Raw genomic sequence first — 21,445 nt, 5'->3', positions numbered from 1 at the left:
GAAAAAAGATTTCTGCGATTATTTATATTTGCTCTACATTCTCAAAAGAGAAATGCTTATTCCACACTATAAAATGAGCTTAGTTTATCTGATAATTTGTTGAGTAATGTTATTTGCATACTAAAAATTTTATATTCGTAAATGATGGCTCAATTATTAATTAAAAAATTATATAAATTGGTTAATGAACTAATAATATATTCTTCATCTGTTAATTAATCAATATACCTTTTCAATTATTAATAAAAAAGGTATGAAAATCTGTAACGATACCTGAATATTAAAAAAATTAAAATTCATTACACAATTCCCTTTTTAAATAATAAAATAAGAAAACACATATTTCAACCTTTTTTTTACCTTTTATTTTCAACTTTCAAGCATAAAATAATGGGTTTATCTTTTCTCATGTCACATGAGATAACATCTCTCATGTTATAAACACAATAAGTGATAAGTCTCATCACTTGTTAAAAAAAATAAAGAATAAAAGAAGATAGCACGAATTTCGATATCTCACAACATGTTCAACAACGTGAGAAAATGATTTCCCAAAAATAATATAAAGATTTTGGCGTGCGAAAATTTTTGCCGTTAAGTATTTTAGGCGGTAAAAACATGAGGAAAAGAGAGAAAATTGCATTAATCTATTAGCAATTGACAACAAAAGGTAAGCTACTATGTCTATGTATTACTCTTTCACGAACCTTTCTTCACAATGCTTCATCTTCTTCAATTTTAATTTTCTGCTTAAAAACTTCACAGCATACAAGTATATATGCTTTGAAAGATGATGATCATCTTCTCTTTAAACGCAAAAACCACTTTGGTGAGTACATCCTGAACACTTTGTAGGCTGAGATAGTGGATATCAGAGCCATTAGGATGGACGCAACATAGCCACATAACAGAGCCCCTCCAATTTGGATGCAGAATCTGTTGAATTTGTTACATACCTTCATCCACTGTAAGGCTTCTGATCCAGTTATTGCCAGCACCGAGGCTTCAAGTGCTGCAGAGTTTGTGGCGAATGTCATGTACACCGCGATCTGTTTACAAATTTTAATATAAACCAATATGGTCAAATGATTGATTCATACAAAAAACTTATTTTTTTCTTCTTAGTAATTTTTCCTGTGATAAACCAATATACAAATTTTTCTTCTTAATATAAACCATTATGGTAAACTTGTAATTTTTCCTTTAATAAACAATAGATCTATTGAACTTGCTATGCCAGAATCTGCAAAAGAAATTCTCTTTTCCTTTTTTCTTTTTTCTTTTTTTGTTGGTTCAGAACATGAGCTACCTAATTGATAAGTAGCACCTTAATATTTTAAGCTAGCTCGGCGAATCCTAGCAAAATAAAACAACTTAATTAAACAAAACTTTTTACAGAATAATTTGATGATTCTGAGTTTGCTTCAATTTCTCCCTCCTCCAATTGGCGTATGCATTTGAAAGCGTTTTAAATGCATACATAACTAATAGATAACCAGGAAAAAGAGTAATTTACCTGATCCAACAAAAAACAAATCCAAGCCATGGAAATACTAGACCCTTTTGGATTTCCTCCAGAATAGGCTGAGAGAGAGTGTTTGCATAGTTGAAGCATATTATAACCAGCTGCAGCAGATGTAATGTAGACCAAGATCCTATAAAAACATACAATTCCTAGCTCCAATTTAGGGCATATAAAGCCACAGAAATCGGAGAATAAACAGAGATATATAGAGATGGAGAGGGAGCTCTTACTTGAGAGCATTCACGTCTTTGTAGGTAGCCTTCTTCTCAATAGTTAATAAGACAACCTTTGTTTGAGTATCAAAAGCAACTAAACAAGCAGTTAATACCAAGACAAGTATTGCTGAGACCCTTAGATAAACTTCCCCTCTAGCCATTCCGAACTCCATTTCTTCATACGAATCCTATTCTGATTCTTAGTTTTTGCTCCATCTTGGGCTCATTTATTGAGTTTTTGAGTAGATGCATGTTATGTCAATGGTTGACTACACGCTAATGACTGAGAACTATCCACGGCCACGGGTAAGGTGGAAATCAATAATCTCAACTGTTATCTAACCTCTATCTTTATCCATCTTATTATCTCTACCAGATTGGTTGGAACTATACCTTTTACTGTAATTAATTATTGTGTCAGATATGAATTATTATTTTTTTACTATCCTTCTATATATGTATGATTTTCTGTGTGCATTGGAAACTAGAGTAGAGAGACTCAAACGGTCTTTTTCTCGCACAACCTTGTTCGGACTTACTAGAAATTGAAACGGCCATAGACCAAAATTTTAATGAAACGATGGTCTTTTTCTTCCATTTGTAGAAAAAAAATAGCTGGAAAGTGGTTTTTCAATTTTTCTTTAAGTTATGAACATGAACGTGGTCGTAGGCATGTGGGACGGACATTAAATCTTCCGATACAATCATCATTAAATTGTAGCCACTACACCTAGCTTGTCTGGTATACTTTGTTTTCGCATCTGTGATCCAACTAATTTATAGTGACTTCATAAATAGGTTTGTTGCAACGTTAAAATCTTTCCTTACCTTAAGGACAATTGCATTCGATTTTGTATATCATATGCACCGTATCTTTTTGGTAATCTAGTGACAAAAAACGAAATGAAAGTGACCGAAGCTTGCCACTTGGGCTCAATTATTGACGTGACATATGCGCTTTTAAAAAAGGATTCTTTATGGCATGATTCGTTTAGAATGACTTTTTTTCAAAAGTTGACATTATTTTATATTTAAATGGAATATATAAAAAATACTTTTAAATAAAAAGTTATTCAGATATTAAAATTAATAAATAATTTTTATATATAAAATAAGGAGGGTTATGTTTACAAAAAATTTTATTTACAAGTTCAACTATATATTCCGGAAGATATACACTTCAAAAAGAATTTTTTTTAAAAAAAAAACAACTGTTTTCAGCTAAAAAAAAAACCCATCCAAATACCCCCATAATAGTAGTCTTTGTTTTTAGTCAATTTTCTCTAGTGATCGTATAATTGTTTACGGTAAAATATAATTACTTTATGGACGGTTTAATTTTATCTCAAATTAAGGAAGGTGTTAGAGAACACTTTAAGATTTTGGGTTGAGGTGGTTCTTTACATGTTATCAGAGCTTGAGTGACCATAAGGTCACGAGTTCAATCCTCACCGCCCCCACTTGTCTTGCGTGAGGGAATGTGTTAGAAAATAATATAAATCATTAAAAAGCCCAAAGGACTCTTGCGTGAGGAGGTGTGTTAGAGAATAATATAAATTATTAAAAGGTCCTCACTCAATACCTTAAGATTTTGAGCTGAAGTGGTCCTTTATAGAAGGAAAATATTGTTTTAAATTTTTATATAATAAGATAAATCATAAATATTAAAAATAAAAACCAATAAAAATTAGGCATAAATAAATCAATCAGAATAAAACGAAAACAAATGTTTAATAAAAAATGAATAAAGAGTTAATAATTAAAATAGTAAAAAATAGGTTACCAAAAAAAAAAATTAGTAAAAAATATACTCAAGTGAATTAAAGTAGTTAAAGTTTTGACTGAATTAAAATAGTTAAAGTTTTGAATGAATTAAAATAGTAAAAAACTTGTGATTGTGTGAGATGTACATGAATTTATACGTTCTAAATTCTATTACATTCTATAAACTGATATGCATATCCTAATCGCGAGCATATCTTTAATATTACGGGATGATATATTTCATTAAAAAAAGTGAGATTTAAGTGACAATAATCATAAAATAATGGATAAAATGAAAAAAAGTAGGTTATATTACTTTTTGGGGAAAAAAATATATATCCTTTCAAAGGATGATCTTTTTAAGAGAGAGAAAAAGATAAATAATAAGGCAAAGAAAGAGGGGAAAAAATCCCCATAATTTATCTCATAAAGGGGTAAATAATCACATAAAAATGCAAATGATTTTAGCTAAATAAAAATTGATGATTAATTAGTAGATAATTAAATAAAAAAGCTTATTTTAGGTCCAATGGAATAAGTACTAATTTGAAGGGTCAAATTGTTAAAATTACCCATTTAGACAAATAATTTATATTAATTCTTTTAAAAGTTTAACACGTATTTTTCATTACTAGTTCTGCAGACTAAATTGCATGTATAAATAGAATAGTGCGCAGAAGCATCCGTGTTCCCCACTCATCATCCTTCCAAATGCCATAATATATATTATATCCTCATTGCCTGATTCATTAGAAACAGATGCCAATTGATACCGAGTTTTTGAACTCCCTAATGGGTGTGGCATCCACTTAATTGACATAAAAGACGTAAATAGACACACATTGTTCAACACTATCTTATTTTATTTTATTTTATTTTTAAAAAAATTACTCCTATCAAATTACTGCAAACAAAAGGAGATATAAGACACTGGATTTCTACTCACATAATACGTTAGAAATTCAGAAGATGGACTATGTTTAGTGAAGTAGGTACGGAATTGCTGCTCTCAATGACCTTTGCCCTGGCCGTAAACGAGGTATAAAGTGTCTACTATGAAAATGTAATTGATAGAAAAATAGTTGAAAAGTGAGATAGGTAGGAAAATGTAAAAAAAAGTTATTTGGTGGGGAAAAACTTTACGGGAAAAATTAGTTAACTTTTATGAAATCTATGTTTGGTTAGAGGTAAAATATAGATGGGAAAACAAGTTGATATTACAAAAATAACCCTAATTTTAAATTTTTTGATGGTAGCATCCTGTTTCAAGCTGGTATTAAAATTTTAAAATTTCAAGCTGCATCATGTTTCCACTTTCTGAGTTGGGGGACAAGCTTTAAATTTCAACCCTATCAATAACTAATATAACTTACAAGTTCGAGGTGTTGGGATATTCAAGTGTGATGAGTCCCACATTGGTTGGTAATGGGCTAAGTGAAGAGTATATAAGTGGAAGGACCCATGAACCCAATGCCTTAAGGTTTTGGGTTGAGACATGGTGTCGGATCCACTTGCTACGGTTGGTGTAGCCTTAGCTCATTGGTGGTGGCCTCCGCCACGGGCTTCCCCCTGGACCTGCCTGACATTGGTATCAGAGCCGGATTGGGCTCGAGCTAGCCTGGTGATTGGCTAGGAGGCGGGTTGAGTACTTGGGCCCTGGGGTACTCGGTTGAGGGGTGAGCATATCAATGTTGGGTTTCACACTTGAGGGGGAGATTGTTGGGATATTCAAGTGTGATGAGTCATGTAACACCCCGTTCTAGAACCGGTTTGTTAACATCCCATTATGATATTAAGCGCAGTTACAATCACATTGGCTCAATTAAAATCCAGATAAGTTTTTCTTTTTAAAACGACGCCGAATTTAAAATAGCCAATTGCGTGATCATAACCATATTACCTTGCGGAATCAGATAAATTAAGCTTAACATCATGTTCTTATTCCATTTATAAACCATTAATTTACTTCCTATTTATTTCACAATTTCTACTATATTGTAGATCTCTTCGTTAGCTACGCGTGGTTTCAAACCGCTCCTCATTTGGAGCTCTGTAGCTCAAGTTATGACAATTTTACTAACTCAGGTGTATGCCGAAAAACTACGCGGGCAGGGCGCTTAAGCGCGCTCCAGGGCGCTTAAGCGCCCACAGACAGAGGAAATTCACATTTTTTGGCCACCAAGGGCGCTTAAGCGCGCTCCAGGGCGCTTAAGCCCCCATTTTGGGCGCTAAAGCCCCAGGCGGCAGAAAGCTTTTGGTCTTCACAGGTGCATCAGGGCGCTTAAGCCCCCTCATGGGCGCTTAAGCCCCCTGAGCAGGCTTAAGCCTCCATTTGCAGGCTTAAGCCCCCTCTTCTGGGCAATTTCCTATACTCATATTTTTCATGCATCTTTCTTAGGGAATCAATCCTACACATTTTACAACCTATTTAACAAGCTTGTGATATCCCTATATCATTGCTTAACTCTCATCCTCTCATCATTGATTTAACGGAAATTGGGCAGCATAACCTTTGTTTTCTCAACGTTTCCCAACTTAGCACAAGGTACCTAATTGACTTTCCAGCTCAACATATCCAATACATAAAAATACATTCATGCATTTAACTTACAGTAATCATCATACACAAATATCTTCATTACTTACAATATTACATCATGTCTTAATTACAAATCTCATATACATGCCAAAGGACTTAACTACAAAATGAACATGATCAAAGCAAGTAACCATGTATCAGATACCCATTACTACTACAATGATCATGCACTAAGTCCTCCAAAATACATCATATGACATCAAAATATACATATAGCAATGCTAAATGGCATGCAACTCAACATGTCCAGCTATCAGGTACAGTCTACTCACGCTTCTTGCCTCGATCAACCTCACCTCTATCAGTACCTGAAATGATGCCCCACAACACGGGGTGAGATATACGAATATATCACAATAAACCAGAGGTCCTTGGAGATCACTCCACCCTAAGGTCCACTTCGATGTACACATAATCATAATAGCTTAACACATTCTTATCCACAAGCATCACATGGACTTCCAAGAGAGATCCACTAAGGGCTGTTTCTCTTAGGCTCTTACCACATGGAGATCCACATAGGGCTGTTTCCAAGGGAAGTCCTTTCCTCAATCTATTCCAAGAGAGATCCTCAAAGGGCTGTTTCTCTTAGGCTCTTACCACATGGAGATCCACCTAGGGCTGTTTCCAAGGGAAGTCCTTTCCTCAATCTAGGAACCTCCAAGAGGGATCCACATAGGGCTGTTCCTCTTAGGCTCTAACCACATGGAGATCCACATAGGGCTGTTTCCAAGGGAAGTCCTTTCCTCAATCTAGGAACCTTCAAGAGGGATCCACATAGGGCTGTTCCTCTTAGGCTCTAACCACATGGAGATCCACATAGGGCTGTTTCCAAGGGAAGTCCTTTCCTCAATCTAGGAACCTCCAAGAGGGATCCACATAGGGCTGTTCCTCTTAGGCTCTAACCACATGGAGATCCACATAGGGCTGTTTCCAAGGGAAGTCCTTTCCTCAATCTAGGAACCTCCAAGAGGGATCCACATAGGGTTGTTCCTCTTAGGCTCTAACCACATGGAGATCCACATAGGGCTGTTTCCAAGGGAAGTTCCTACCAATCATCCTCATCATAATACTATCACTCATAACCTCAATCACAATCCTCAACCATTACCTCATTCATTATTGCTACTTCTATAATCATTCCTCAATTACTCTTAAACAATCAAACATCAACCAATAATCATCAATCAATCATAACATGTATCAATGCATGAATCAATGCATGAGCATACAATTACTATCATAATTACATATCACATCTCATAAACCATTTCTCCTCAACGGAGTATGGTGGAACACTCAATGGGATCAACCACAAGGTCCAAAGGTTTACCTTGCTCTTGAGCTTTCCTCAATTGCACACAACCCCAAGGGTTGGTCACTCCACTTGGTCCTCTTGCCTCAATCCTATCAACACAAGGAATACAATCAAACAATGCTAACAATGCAAGGAAATCCATAGTTCCAAGCCTAGATTTATCCAAACATCAAAGCATACTAAAATAACACTATAAACTCATTTCTACCGATTAAATGTCATTCCTAGCATTTTTCACAACATACTCTAAGCCTCATTCTTCCTTGAACATAGCCAATCTACTCAACATTTCATAAAAACCCTAAAACATTATTCATTAACCCTAAACTCATGCAAATCTCCAAGAATCATGTGAAAGAGAGTGGAAACTTACCACCAATGATCACACAATAGAGGAATGAGCGTTCCTCAAGCTTCCATGGAGGTAGAAACTCTCAAACACCTCAATTTCTCCAATGGGCCGAATTTTTTGAGGAGGATATCTCACAACACAACACTCCCCACTAAGAACCAAGCTAGGATTAGTGATGAGGGGAAGATTTGGAGTAGTTTAGGCTTTTGAATCACCCAAAATGGTGAAGAACTCAAGGTTCTAGGGTTCTCTCTCTCCCTCTTCTTCTTCTCCTCCTCCTCCTTCTTCTTCTTTCTGGCGACGGGAATGGGGAGGGTTTTGGGTTCTTTTTTTTCTTTTAAGTCACTTAACATTAGTTAAGTGGAATCAAGTGGGTATTGGTTCATCTATCTATTCAACTCCATTAATTACCAAACTTTATCCAAAAGTCTGAAATATTATTCTAGGAATATTTATAATTTTATTTTTATATTTTGGGCACTTTTGCCAGTACCCATTTATACCCCTTAATTTTCACTGAGTACACTTTTTAACTCCAAAGTGACTCAGATTCATTTAATTAAGTCTTATACTTAATTTTACTCACTAAAACATGCTTAATTATTTAATTAAATTTAATCAATTAAATGCTTAAGTTTGGGGTATTATAAGTCACACATTGGTTGGTAATGGGCTAAGTGAAGAGTATATAAGTGGAAGGACCCATGAACCCAATGCCTTAAGGTTTTGGGTTGAGACATGGTGTCGGATCCACTTGCTACGGTTGGTGTAGCCTTAGCTCATTGGTGGTGGCCTCCGCCACGGGCTTCCCCCTGGACCTGCCTGACATTGGTATCAGAGCCGGATTGGGCTTGAGCTAGCCTGGTGATTGGCTAGGAGGCGGGTTGAGTACTTGGGCCCTGGGGTACTCGGTTGAGGGGTGAGCATATCAATGTTGGGTTTCACACTTGAGGGGGAGATTGTTGGGATATTCAAGTGTGATGAGTCACACATTGGTTGATAATGGGCTAAGTGAAGAGTATATAAGTGGAAGGACCCATGAATCCAATGCCTTAAGGTTTTGGGTTGAGACATGGTGTCGGATCCACTTGCTACGGTTGGTGGAGCCTTAGCTGGTGGCCTCCGCCACGGGCTTCCCCTGGACCCGCCTGACATTGGTATCATAGCTGATTGGTGGTTAACCATAATCTCTTTGGTGGTTAACCGTTGGTGGTTAACCATAATATCTTTTAAAGTTCAGAGTTGTGATTGTTGGGATCATCTCTGTGAATGATGTTGTTTCATGAAAATTTGTAGTCATTATAATAGAAAAACCATTGCCCAGAGAAATGAGTACATGTAACTTCCTCGACAATTGGTGTCAAGCAATACAATTATCTTTCTTCGCGCTCCAGACAAGGGTATTTTGGTCTCCGTATGGTTTCTCTTCTTGCCATTTAGCTGGGTAACTATAGAATACCATCACCAACTTGTCTTTCTCAACAGTGATTTATACTTACATTTTACACACATTTCTCAAATGCTATGCAAATACAATAGCTAGGCAAATATTATAAAACTCTCTACCAAACATGGATCTCACAATTTGCCAAAGTCAGATGCATAGGTAAATATTTAAAAATCCTCAACCAAACACCTTAAGGTGATGTTTGGTTCCATTCTTTTCAATATTTTCCTAGGCAAATGAAGTTTGGTTTTTAGAAAACCAATGTTTGTTTCAACAGCTTTTGACCAAAACCCATCCATGTGAAATACATAGCTTTTTGAGAAAGATAGGAATTTGCACTGTTTAGAAACCGAATTTGAGGGTGGTTTTTTGAGAAAACCCGGGTAAAGCATTGTTGACACACTTTTTGTCTTATATTTCCCTGGTAAAATTTTGTGAAACCAAACTACTTTTTTTTAACTACCCCATCTATTCAACTTTCTCTATGGATACCTAGTAATTACATTTCTCTAGTATTCTTAAAATTTATCGGAAAAAATCGATTACCAAAAATTCAGGCTATGTTTAGGTATCTTCTAGGCCATCGAAATGAAATGCAATTTAAAGGGTGGAACGGAATTTTGATGCTTGATAATGAAATAAAACAAAGTTATCTTATCTGAAACACACTACACCTCAAGATTAATAATAAAAAGTGTAACTTTATAAGTTATTTTATTCCTTTCTTCAATTTAGGAAATGAATATTAAGGAAACAGAGGAGCTTCTACTATTCCGCTGCATTTCATTCAATTACTTTGATTTTCCTCAGACTAATCCCTCACTGACCCATATGAGCGCCACCGCAATTCCCACGCGTCCATTCTAGAATGACCCAAAAAACATACAAATGAAAGTAAGTGCACGTCCCAGACTCCCAGCATGTCAATTTTGACATGATCGTTTGGTAGACGGTTTTTTTTCGGATTCTCAAGATATTTAATTTTTTTAAATTTTAAATTATTGGATATTATTGTAGACTGGAGGTAAAATTTATATTTTTAAAATCATGATTTCCAGATAAATTTTTTTTTTCTCTACAACGCCCATGCAATCATGCATGATTTTCCTATTGTTTTACACTTTGATTTTCCTCCGTCTAATCCCTCATTCTGCTATTGTTTTACACTTTGATTTTCCTCAGTCTAATCCCTCGTTTCAACATATTTTGGGTACAATGAGAATAAATATATTTTTACCAAAAGATAAAAAAAGGGAAAAAAATAATTATAAAAATAAAAATAGTATAAATATATATTATTTTATATTTAATAAAAAATACACTGAGTATTCGATATTTCTGTAAAGGGGTGTTTGGTTAAATATTTTGTTTGAAATGATAGAAAAGTAAGGTGAAAAATATTTTTTGACCATGTTTGATAGGAGGAAACTTAAAATAATCTCAACGAAATAATTTCACATCATTCCCATTTGTATCTACACACTTCAAAAAAGAATTTCACCTCATCGATGGTAATTTTTTTTTGCATGTACTAAGAATCTCTTTTTAACTTTTTTAGATAAAAATGTCCTATTGTTTTATATGAACTCAGATTCTCATTTAAAATAATCGGTATTTTGATAATTTCAATTCAAATTTTTATCAATATCTTACAATCAACTAAACTTAGTATCATTACTTTTTTGAAAAAAATTTATTCTACCAAATACTTTTTCATAACTTATTCGATAAAAAAAAATCCCATACTAAATGTCCCGCTGAATATATTTTCCAAAGAAGTGCGTGGATTGCTGAACTAGTTAGCTTAGTTTAGTGTCCTCATGATATGTCAAAGTCATAAGTCACAACACGGATTACAAGGAACTAAAATAAAAAACTGGAATCGGTGAGAGTGGATCCTCTCATGTGAAAAAATGATCATGTTATTTGATCATAATCACTTATTTAAAAATTATACATTTTTCTCTTTCTTATCTTATCATCAATGAGTGATTGCGATTAAATAACATGACCACATGACCACTTTTCCACATAAAAGGAGCCACTCCCGAAATTGGTATAGAGGAAAGCCATTGTTTGATAATTTACATGAAAACAAGAGAAAGGAATTTGAAATGATTTCAGAATTCAGAGTGGACATGATTAAATTATCTGGTGGCATTAGCACTTTGTGCAGGGGAGATGCAAAGGATAGTAGTACCAAAACCAACATTCTAGTTAGCATTTTGGAAGAATCCTTTTACGGCTTATAACTTTCCCCGTTACAGATAATTATTTTAAATTAGTAATGATCCGTGCAACAGATGATTATTTCTAATTCAAATAATTTTTTTTAAAAAAATTTATTTAAAAAAATTTAATGTTAATATTTTTTACATTGAGTTAAAAGTAGCAGGGCATAAATAAAGGTGGGAGAGGCTGGGAGCCAACCCAAAAATAAAAAATGAAAAAAATGAGAAAGTGGAAGCCCAAAGGTTTTAAATATGAAGAGGATAATAGCTGGCTGAGTAGGTTCGGTGCCGCCACGGATTCGTGATTATCTTGACACGACTTCAAGCACAAAATAACCACGAAACTTCACTACATTTTGCGCCCAGTCTGCTTCCTCTGACACCTCAGAAGCCACCTCGATCCTTCCCCGAATATCCCACGGATTAACTTTTTTTTTTTTGAAAAATAATGGAAACAGCACGGATTAACTTTGATGTGTCAAATGGACCAACTGGGTACACCAGTTGGGCCTCTAATTGGTGAAATGGTTTCCAAATGTTATAAAATTTTTATGTAATAAGATGAGAATTATTTTTAATTTCGATTAAGATTTGGCTGATCTAGATTTTTTGCTTGTTTACCATAGACTTATGAAATAGATTAAAAATTAGTTGCCCGCAAAGAAAAAGTAGAAGAAAAAGACTCCTATAAAATTATCTTGTATCTAAAATAAGCAAAGTAAGAATATATTAATTTAAAAGTGTATATTAATTTTATTTAAAAGTACACATTAATTTTAATCTATTGAAATTTTAAAGGTAAATACACACATATATTTATTTTAAAAGCAACTTTTAGAGGAGCTTTTTCCAAAATGAAGATTTGGGAAGTGGGAGATGAAGTAAAATTAAAAAAAATTGTAAAATCATAATGTTCACCTACGTACGGACACGCTGATTTTCTAAAAAATTTGCGTGTCCAACACGTGTCCGACACGGACACGTTTCGACACGCTCGGACACACGTCCGACACGCGGTCAACATTTGGAGACACATGGTCAACTCTCCGACACGTTTTTTCGACACGCAGTTAATTTTTTCGGACACGCGGTCAAAGCTCGGACATGCTTGGACACGTTTTTTTTTTTAATTTTAAGTTTTATTTTGTTAACTAAATATAAAAGAAATAATTTATAAATTAATTTTTTTCTGTTATGAAATTTGACCTGAAAAATTAACAAAGTACGAAAAATAATTTATATTTATGTTATGAAATTTAAATATTTGATTGATTATATGACTTATTATGGACTCTTATATGTATCAAATATAAATTATATTATATATATTAAATTTTTATTTAATATCAAAACGTGTCCAACGTGTCCAAATATGTCATTTTTTAAAATTAACGTGTCGGCGTGTCGTGTCGTATCGTATCTCGTGTCCGTACATCATAGATGTTCACAATAGTGTTGTTTGCAGTGCAAGTAAAAAAAGACTTATTCATGATGCTAATTAATGTCAAATCGTGAATAGTGTAATATAGTTTGCTTGTTTATCTAGCGAACTTGTATTCCTTTGCTCAAATAATTCGCTATACTATCAATAGCGAACTATCACAAGAAAATATTAATTTTGTTATATGATATAGTGAATTTATATGTGTGGCACTTTAAAATTTTTTATTATTCATGAGTCAATTGAGTATATTTTTTCTTAAACAGTGATATTGTGATTATTGTTCCATATCAAATGTACCCAATGGATACATCAATTGGGTATATCTTTTTTCCAAAAGTAAAAAAGATTTCAACGAAAAATTTATTTTTCAAAAGTGATAAATTTTGTTTCAAATGTACAAAAAGATGTACTCAATTAAGTATGCATCAAAGTTTTGTCCCCACATCACATATGATAAATGTTGCCTTCAACTTTTAGTTAATTTTTCATCATATAATTCTATTTTTAAAAAATCACATAAATTAAATAAAATTATTAATCAAATTGAATCATATTTTAAATAATTTTTTTAATTATTTTAAAAATTGAATATTACCGATACATTTCAAAGAACTGAATTGTTTTACCGGTTTGGTTGTATTTGATATAAATCAAATCAAATTATAGCCATAAAGAGATGGGGAGAATTCATATAAATATAATCGAATTATGAATCAAATTATTTAATATTATAAATAGTTATGTTGTTTAAACTGGTCTTATTTTTTAAATAATTTAAGAATTGAACATTTTTTTTAAACTCAATTGAACTACTTTATTAATTCAATTCGATACAAGACAAAAAATAAATTAAATCGAATTATGTCTACTTTAATTATTTTAAAAGATAATTTTTTTTAAAAATTTTTAATATAAAAAGTAGAAATTTGGGTATATATATGTGTGTGTGTGAGTGTGTATATTCCTATATTATTTTAAAATGTAAGTATTTAAATTTATTCAATATTCTAATATAAATTTTTTATTTAAAACTCTATCAAAAATTCATTTTTTTTTTATAACAACAAAAATTCATTTTAGGTATACGACCAATCCGAGTCTAGTTTAATAAATTAATTTGACGAAACACGACCCTTAGGCCTATTTGAAATTCATTTAAGTATATCAAAAATTCATTAAAATTGACGGGCTATTAACTAGTTACAAAAAATATCAACGAATAATTATTTAAATCAATTTACTAAACAACAAATCATATAATTAATAATATGATAACTTTATTTGATAACACAACATGTTAATAAAAAAAAACTTATCAGGCTATCAAAAAAAAAAAAACTTATCAATTATAAAATTTATTATTATCATATAAAGTTAATTTTTATAATTTATAATTTAATAAGAGGATACAGTTAATAGATATAAATATAGAGTATCTGTGTTAAGGGAATTAATTGATATCTAACTTTTTTATGGGTATCATTTCTAAGATATATTCTCAAAATATTTATTGACTCTCGAAGTAAAATACCGATCGTCTCATACCCCATACACTAAATATGCAAACTTTGTTCAAATATCTAAAATGCAATTTTCTCTTTTAACTCCAAAACGTGGCCTAAGCCTCTCAGCAATTATGTTGACTCAATCGTCAAACCAATGTTACTAATGACTCTGCATTTTGGGCCAGTTTGTGTGTTTAGTCTTCGTAAACTATCTAAATATTCAATCACCAACCAATTGAACACAAGAAGCTAATGTGCCCTTGCATTTGGAGTCAGCTGGACCACATAAAAACAGAATGTTCCGGTAGCTTTCCCTAAAATGTAGTCAATAGTGAATGGAGCCTTGTCACTATCTGGCAAGCCTGTTCAAAGTGATTATGATTCCTGCCTAGAATGACAAGAACAATGCCATAATTTTCTACCTCAAAAACAGTATCCCACTTTATTCTTGTTACATTTAATTAACGTTATTATATTACAATAACCTCTGAACATAATTCAAATAAAATTACAGAAAGAATGGCAAACGATATAATGGGGAAAAAAGAATGCACACACATGTAAGAGTATGGTTTGTATTCCTCTTATGACTTGGCGCGGACTGTGCATTCCAGAGGGAGACCCTGAGGGAATCGTTTAATGTCTGTGCAGTAATTGTAAATCATGAAATTTTTCTGCACCCTTTTAAGCCTCTTCTGGTTTGTAGAATCAAGCTGTTCAGATAGCCAAGCATTAGCAGAAGAGTTGGACGTGCATGAAGAAACCCCATTGGTCCAAACACAACCATTGGCTCCGAAGTTTCTGAAAGAAGCAGTAAATGGAGCTTGAGTCCAATCTGTCTTCACAAGTCCTCCTCTTGTTGCCCAATCATCACCGTTCCATAGACTCGAATATAATCTCATAGGCTGGTTCTTTGGATAGGGAATACCCACACTCTCCAAGTTCTTGAACTCCCTAATTGGTCTGCCATCAACATAGAACCTGAAAAGTAAAGAATCCATGTAAGTTTACTGAATTGAGTTGAAGATTAAAGATTGCAATGCAAGGATAGATGTATATATATATATATATATATATGGATTTTAGAAACTTACACAACATGGGCAGGATTCCAGAGAAAGGAATAGGTGTGAAAATCTGCAGTTGGGTCGAACCAGAGGTAAAATTGTTGCTCTCTGTCACCCTTGCCTTGGGTGTACACATTAGTATGAACTATGTAAGGATCACCACTCAGATTACCCAGGAACTCAAAGTCTATCTCATCCCATGACGACCCTTCTGAACGTAACTGCATGAAGCAGAAAATTATATGTTAGAACTAGGCTCCATGAACAGGCATTAGGCATATTATTGTTATTTAGAAGGCACTCTTTTGTATATTTATTCAATCAGATGAAAAGATTGATTAAGGGAACTCACGTAATAAGCAGTGACGGTGCCAGCGGAATTTCCAGGGACAAGTTTGATTTGCATGTCAATCTTGCCGAAGAGATATTGATTCTTGGACTGAAAGCCAGAGCCAGAGGTACTGTCAAGGGACAGAGTAAGAATCTGACCATTGTTCAGAATCTTACCTCTGCCATCTCCCCAAGTGATATCAGCATCTTGGTAGAAATTGCCAGCAAAGGCAACCATGGAAGGTGTAGAGATTAGAAACGCTATGAAAAGCACAAACAATGTATTAGTACAAGGAACAGAAGAGAAAGTGGCCATTGGACAAGCGGTAATGTTGCAGTGTTTGCTGAAGATGTTTTCTGTATTTGAGACAGAATTGGTATTTGGTGCATAAACTGATGAGAAAGAAAGTTGCTCTTCTCCAATTTATAGCAGTCTCTGAAGTTTGTGGGAGCATATTGGGAATGTGTTTAATTAATAAAAGTTGGTTGGTGGGGGGGGGGGAAGTGGCAACTAAACAGCTGGACAGCAAATGGTTTCATTTGCATAATAATCATAGTTTTTACTTTTAAGTGGTCCATTACATGGTGCTTCTTAGGGAAGGCATTATTTTATACGTACACATACGGCGCAGTGGCTATGACTTCCTAGGTTTCTCCTACCAAAACCAAACTTGGGTTTGGCTCTTGCAACCGTGTGGTATTATTGATTCGTAGTACTGATCTAAAGTGATACAACTTGAGCATTTAAAAATCTAAGTGGGCTCTGGTGTCTTCCAGAGGACCTTCTTAGCTTGCCAAGTCGGCGGTAGAAAGGGATTATTTTGCTCCTTTGACATACATGTAACTTCTAGAAAGATGTTCTATCCGGTTTCTATCTATCTCTTAACTTCTGGGCCTGTATACGTAAGAAATACCAAAAAACGAAAAAAAAATAAAAATGAAGAAGCATTGAGAATCGTGATTACAATTTAAAATGATGAACTTCACTCAAAGTGGCACCTAATCTTTGTACAAAAATTCGTATTCTTTTACAAAAAGTGGCGAATTCTAAAACGAGACTGGAGAGGCAGTTTATTATCCTTAATGCAGATCCATGTATCTTCTTTAACACCACTAATTTTACTCATCTACGATCCATTGAATCGATCAATTCAAATCTCCGAAAGAAGAGCGGAGAGAGAGAAAAGAAAGAAAAAAAAAAGGATTAGGATCTGTACACGTAATGTCCTACCGAATCGGCTAAGTTTTGATGATTTTACAGATTACAATCCAGTTATAGTAGTGTGAGTGAAAATGATCGTTCAGTTTTTGCTATGCTACCTTATAGGCTGCTCTAATCAGACAGTTTAGATTCGTTGATTATTGCTCATTGAGCGAGAATGATAACAACTATTTCAACCTGTTGGACTACTCACGACAAGTGCACCGATCGTATAAGTAATATACTGATTAGGTAAAAGATCGTTCCCACGAGAATTATGGTTCAAGCACTAATTCACTGTCGCAAACTTAGTTGGACAATCGAAGTTGTTTTCGGAAACAGGATTTGAATTGCAAAATTAAAATATTAAATATTAAAGCTAATTACTTGCAAGAATTAAAGACAAGAAATTAAAGATGTGATTTACGAATGTAAAAGAACGTAGCTAGGGGTTCGATTTTATTTAATCTCCTGATTACGTTTGAATTCCTTCTTAATGTTAATTGTCTTTAGTATCAATCTAATCAATTCTTTCGCATGTTATTAGAGCTCAATCCCTTGTTACTCTAAAACCTTTACAATATTGGAAGAACCCTAGTTCCCCGGTTATTCCCCAAGCATGCAAGCATTAAGTTCAAGAATCTTAAAGATTACTCAAACCCTATGTCTATCCCTAGAATCATAACGTTTACGATGAAGTTATCAGGTATGGATCACACACCAACATTCCTATTGTCATGCATTCACCCATGATCATTATATAAGATTCAAGCCTATATAAAGCATTAAAAACATAACTTCATTCATGATATAAAGGAAAATTAACACAGCGAATTGTTCAAAACATAATAAATCGACTAAAATCCATCTAACCCTAACTACTTAAAGAACTAGCCAGACATAGCAAAGTCAATAACAAAAGAAACTATAAAAGCTCCCCCAAACTCCATAGGTGATTGGTGGATCTTCAATATCTCCAGTGAACATTTGACGTTGATCTGTCTCCGCCGCTCACGAACATGAATCTGATGTTTCTCCGCGTTCCCTCCGCCTCCAAGCACCAAGAGTTGTTTTGCAATGTGAAAAGTTCTGTATTTCTAGTCCCCAATGGTGTTTAAATAGGTCAAGAGTTCGTATCTTGATGAAACACCTTGAATGGGCCTAAGTTGGGTTTCTGGGGCGCTTAAGCCCCCTAGAACGGTGATTGCAGAATTCGTGTTGCGCGCTGTAGGGCGTTTAAGCTCGATCTTCCAGTCAGAATTATCTTCTTCCAGCGCGCTTAAGCCCTGAGTTGGGGGCTTAAGCGCCCACAGGCCGAGACTCTTTGCGTATTTTGGAGGCTTAAGCTTCCTTATTGGGGCTTAAGCTTCCATTGACAGAGGCTATTTGCTTGTCTAGGAGGCTTAAGCTTCATGATGGAGGCTTAAGCTTCCTCTCTAACAACTTGATAAGATCTCAAATCTATCTTGTTTTTTATCTTCCTCTATCATCTCTTGATCTCATCTCTTCTAGTTGTGATCTCTATCTATCCAATCTTCATCTTTGACTCCTTTTGTCAACAAATCCTTAAAAATAGCAAAGATGATTCAATTAAACAAAATTCAGATAATGTTCATGATTATTATATTAAACCCTAGTTTTTGACTTATTTAACTTGATATTTTATATTAATTTAGTCTATAAAATAAGATAAACTAAAGGTTTATCACAACCCTTTAAGAGATGATATATCAATTATTTTGTACCTGTCTAAAATACCCAGTTCTTTGGGCTTGAAGCTGAATATGAAACATGCACAAGCCAATTTTTCTGTGTGGTGTTTTTCTTAATTGCACTTGAAAGTGGGTATGACGATGATCGAACTAGTAACTTCGTGATTATATAAAAAAAACTATTTCAACGCAAAACCTTAAGGCGTTTATTGAGACTTAATTAGTTATTTTATATTTTCTATATCTCTACACCTCTCACGCAAGAGTCCTTTGACTTCAAGCGTGAATATGACACAAGTCCATTTTTGGTCTGTCTTGTGCTATATAAATCCATTTTTTTGGTCTGCTGTGTTTTTCTTAATTCTACCTGAAAACGGGGCGATGAGAATCGAACATGTGATCTTGTAGTCACTACCATAATAAAAATTATTTCAAGCCAAAACCTTAAGCGTTGAATGAAAATATATTAATTATTTAATATTTCTTTAGGGTTCGTTTTTGTCATATCACATGACATGAGCTTTTTACCTGTACACATAAATCAAGTGTGGATCCCACACTTTTTTTTTTAAAAAAAGTCAGGATTCGAAATTGGATTTTGTTAAAGAAATCAGGATACAGAATCAAATCCTATTACAGGATAGTATCATTCTTATCACGTGACAAACTGATTTCCCTTTTTTTTTTTTTTTTTTTATCCCTCTAACTGAGAATTGACAATTAGAGTGCTTGGGTGATGAGATTGGGGCCTGATAACCAACCCTTAGTTGTGAGGTATGATGGGCCCTCATGTTGTTGGGCCATGGCTTTTTCGGCTAGGGTGGTATACACTTCTCCACTTAAGAAGCTCAACTTGAATTTTTTTATACCTAGTCTAGATTTACTAAGAGATACATTAGGTTGATTTATACTCGGATTTCCTCCAAGGAGAACCTTATTTCATTTTGCAGTTCTCATGGGACAAATCAGTTGAAAATCAAAATGAGTTATCGATCAGCACAGGGAATAAGTCCTTTCATGTCTTTTTAAATATGAGTATGTCATGTGATGTTAGACATGGCATGTCAAAGTTATTTTTGGGCATTGCCACGTTTCCAAGCAGTGTTATTACCGGATTGACGAATTGAATCAGCCAATGGGTCAATTTTTTAATTTTATTTTATGCGCTTACGTATGAATACGGTTTATTATCAGTACTTAATATTAAATATCATACACCATATAGAAAGGAAGAGGAGTTGATGACCTAATGGCGGTGATGGTTTTAGGTACGAAAAAAAAGTTGTGTTTGGTAAAGGGAACTTCGGTCCTACTTCTCTACGTCATTGAATGACTCTGCCTTTCATAGAACCGCGTACAATGATTCAGGTCGGCGTCCATCAATAACAACCATGCCTTTTACTAAATGCTCAGCCAAGTACAACTAAATACTGAACCTTCTCATAACTTTCCTCTCCTATGTGTCCATCCGCTCTTATCTCTTTTCGATTTCACCTATAAATACCATTTCAAGCATGCCATTCACCACAACATAACATTCAACGTCCCACTTCTTCTCACAACCAAAAACCTTTTACATTCTTTCATTGCTCAGTTTTATATCTGAACTTCGAAACAGTTTTTCTATGGCTTTTTCAAGAGCTGCATTCCTAGTGCTATTAATCTCTGCGGTTGGCTACTTTGTGAATGCCTCTGCCGGCAATCTCAACCAAGACTTTGACATAACGTGGGGGGATGGTCGTGCTAAGATACTCAACAATGGCGAGCTTCTTACCCTGTCCCTTGACAAAGCCTCTGGCTCGGGGTTCCAGTCTAAGAAGGAATACCTTTTTGGCAAAATTGATATGCAGCTCAAACTGGTCCCTGGCAACTCTGCTGGCACTGTCACTGCCTACTATGTAAGCACAAAATCATCTTTTACCTTACAATTCATATCGAAGTCATATTCTTTATAAACTTTGTTGGTTACTAATATTAATGAGAATTTCTTGTGCTCAATTTCAGCTATCTTCAAAAGGAACAGGATGGGATGAGATTGACTTTGAATTCTTGGGCAACTTGAGTGGTGACCCATACATCCTTCACACCAATGTGTTTAGCCAAGGCAAGGGTAACAGGGAGCAACAATTCTACCTCTGGTTTGACCCAACTGCAGATTTTCACACCTATTCCATCCTCTGGAACCCCCAACGCATTGTGTAAGTTTCTTAAATGCAGTCATCAAAAGAAAATATATAAATAGAATCAATCTGTTTTTCTGACTTTGTGTTGGAAGCAACTAAATAAGTCTTTTTATTCCATTTCAGCTTCTCTGTGGATGGAACTCCGATTAGGGAGTTCAAGAACTTGGAGTCAATTGGTGTTCCATTCCCAAAAAACCAGCCAATGAGAATCTACTCTAGTCTTTGGAACGCTGATGATTGGGCCACAAGGGGAGGGCTTGTTAAGACAGACTGGACTCAAGCTCCTTTTACTGCTTCATACAGAAATTTCAATGCCAATGCATGCACTAGGTCCTCTGGAACATCATCTTGCGGTGCAAGCTCTGCCTCTTCTACTTCTACCCCATCTAGCAATGCTTGGTTCTCAGAAGAGCTAGATTCAACTGGTCAAGAAAGACTCAAGTGGGTGCAGAAGAATTATATGATCTATAATTACTGCACTGACACAAAAAGATTTCCACAGGGCCTTCCTCAAGAATGCACGAGGGTTTAGGGAAGCAAGACTATTCACTT

General features: G+C 34.5%; 3 protein-coding genes across 4 annotated transcripts; 1 reads left to right on the top strand and 2 right to left on the bottom strand.

Annotated features, from left to right (window-relative positions):
• Positions 1-505: 505 nt before the first annotated feature.
• LOC133305485 (CASP-like protein 2C1) lies at positions 506-2,057 on the bottom strand. Its single transcript, XM_061505720.1, has 3 exons — positions 1,756-2,057; positions 1,517-1,655; positions 506-1,049 (listed from the first exon to the last, which is right to left on the bottom strand). Exons 1-3 carry the CDS (start codon positions 1,911-1,913, stop codon positions 798-800), a joined length of 549 nt encoding a protein of 182 aa, XP_061361704.1. The 5' UTR covers positions 1,914-2,057; the 3' UTR covers positions 506-797.
• Positions 2,058-14,888: 12,831 nt separating this feature from the next.
• LOC133305372 (probable xyloglucan endotransglucosylase/hydrolase protein 23) lies at positions 14,889-16,050 on the bottom strand. Its single transcript, XM_061505574.1, has 3 exons — positions 15,820-16,050; positions 15,495-15,688; positions 14,889-15,381 (listed from the first exon to the last, which is right to left on the bottom strand). Exons 1-3 carry the CDS (start codon positions 16,033-16,035, stop codon positions 14,985-14,987), a joined length of 807 nt encoding a protein of 268 aa, XP_061361558.1. The 5' UTR covers positions 16,036-16,050; the 3' UTR covers positions 14,889-14,984.
• A 4,285-nt stretch (positions 16,051-20,335) lies between these two features.
• LOC133305384 (probable xyloglucan endotransglucosylase/hydrolase protein 23) lies at positions 20,336-21,445 on the top strand. 2 transcript variants are annotated; one of them, XM_061505595.1, is made up of 4 exons: positions 20,336-20,608; positions 20,715-20,908; positions 21,017-21,223; positions 21,284-21,445. In XM_061505595.1, exons 1-4 carry the CDS (start codon positions 20,336-20,338, stop codon positions 21,423-21,425), a joined length of 816 nt encoding a protein of 271 aa, XP_061361579.1. In that variant the 3' UTR covers positions 21,426-21,445. The 2 variants fall into 2 exon arrangements, with proteins under 2 accessions (XP_061361579.1, XP_061361578.1); XM_061505594.1 differs by having other exon boundaries at positions 21,017-21,445.

This window comes from Gastrolobium bilobum, unplaced genomic scaffold (genome assembly GCF_033153095.1).
Source record: "Gastrolobium bilobum isolate Gb01-03AN ecotype WA unplaced genomic scaffold, APGP_CSIRO_Gbil_v1 utg1221, whole genome shotgun sequence".
Classification (NCBI taxonomy): Eukaryota; Viridiplantae; Streptophyta; class Magnoliopsida; order Fabales; family Fabaceae; genus Gastrolobium; species Gastrolobium bilobum.
The sequence above is the reverse complement of the archived record's forward strand: the minus strand, read 5'-3'. Positions and strand labels throughout refer to the sequence as shown.

What these genes read in the sequence shown, in the direction of transcription:
- LOC133305485 (XM_061505720.1), bottom strand. Translation starts at nt 1,913, where the DNA reads ATGGAGTTCGGAATGGCTAGAGGGGAAGTTTATCTAAGGGTCTCAGCA. An exon ending in AAAGACGTGAATGCTCTCAA is followed by an intron (nt 1,656 to 1,755) that starts GTAAGAGCTCCC and finishes ATGTTTTTATAG; the next exon opens with GATCTTGGTCTACATTACAT. An exon ending in TTTGTTTTTTGTTGGATCAG is followed by an intron (nt 1,050 to 1,516) that starts GTAAATTACTCT and finishes ATTTGTAAACAG; the next exon opens with ATCGCGGTGTACATGACATT.
- LOC133305372 (XM_061505574.1), bottom strand. Translation starts at nt 16,035, where the DNA reads ATGGTTGCCTTTGCTGGCAATTTCTACCAAGATGCTGATATCACTTGG. An exon ending in GCACCGTCACTGCTTATTAC is followed by an intron (nt 15,689 to 15,819) that starts GTGAGTTCCCTT and finishes TGCTTCATGCAG; the next exon opens with TTACGTTCAGAAGGGTCGTC. An exon ending in TGGAATCCTGCCCATGTTGT is followed by an intron (nt 15,382 to 15,494) that starts GTAAGTTTCTAA and finishes TTTACTTTTCAG; the next exon opens with GTTCTATGTTGATGGCAGAC.
- LOC133305384 (XM_061505594.1), top strand. Translation starts at nt 20,336, where the DNA reads ATGGCTTTTTCAAGAGCTGCATTCCTAGTGCTATTAATCTCTGCGGTT. An exon ending in GCACTGTCACTGCCTACTAT is followed by an intron (nt 20,609 to 20,714) that starts GTAAGCACAAAA and finishes GCTCAATTTCAG; the next exon opens with CTATCTTCAAAAGGAACAGG. An exon ending in TGGAACCCCCAACGCATTGT is followed by an intron (nt 20,909 to 21,016) that starts GTAAGTTTCTTA and finishes ATTCCATTTCAG; the next exon opens with CTTCTCTGTGGATGGAACTC.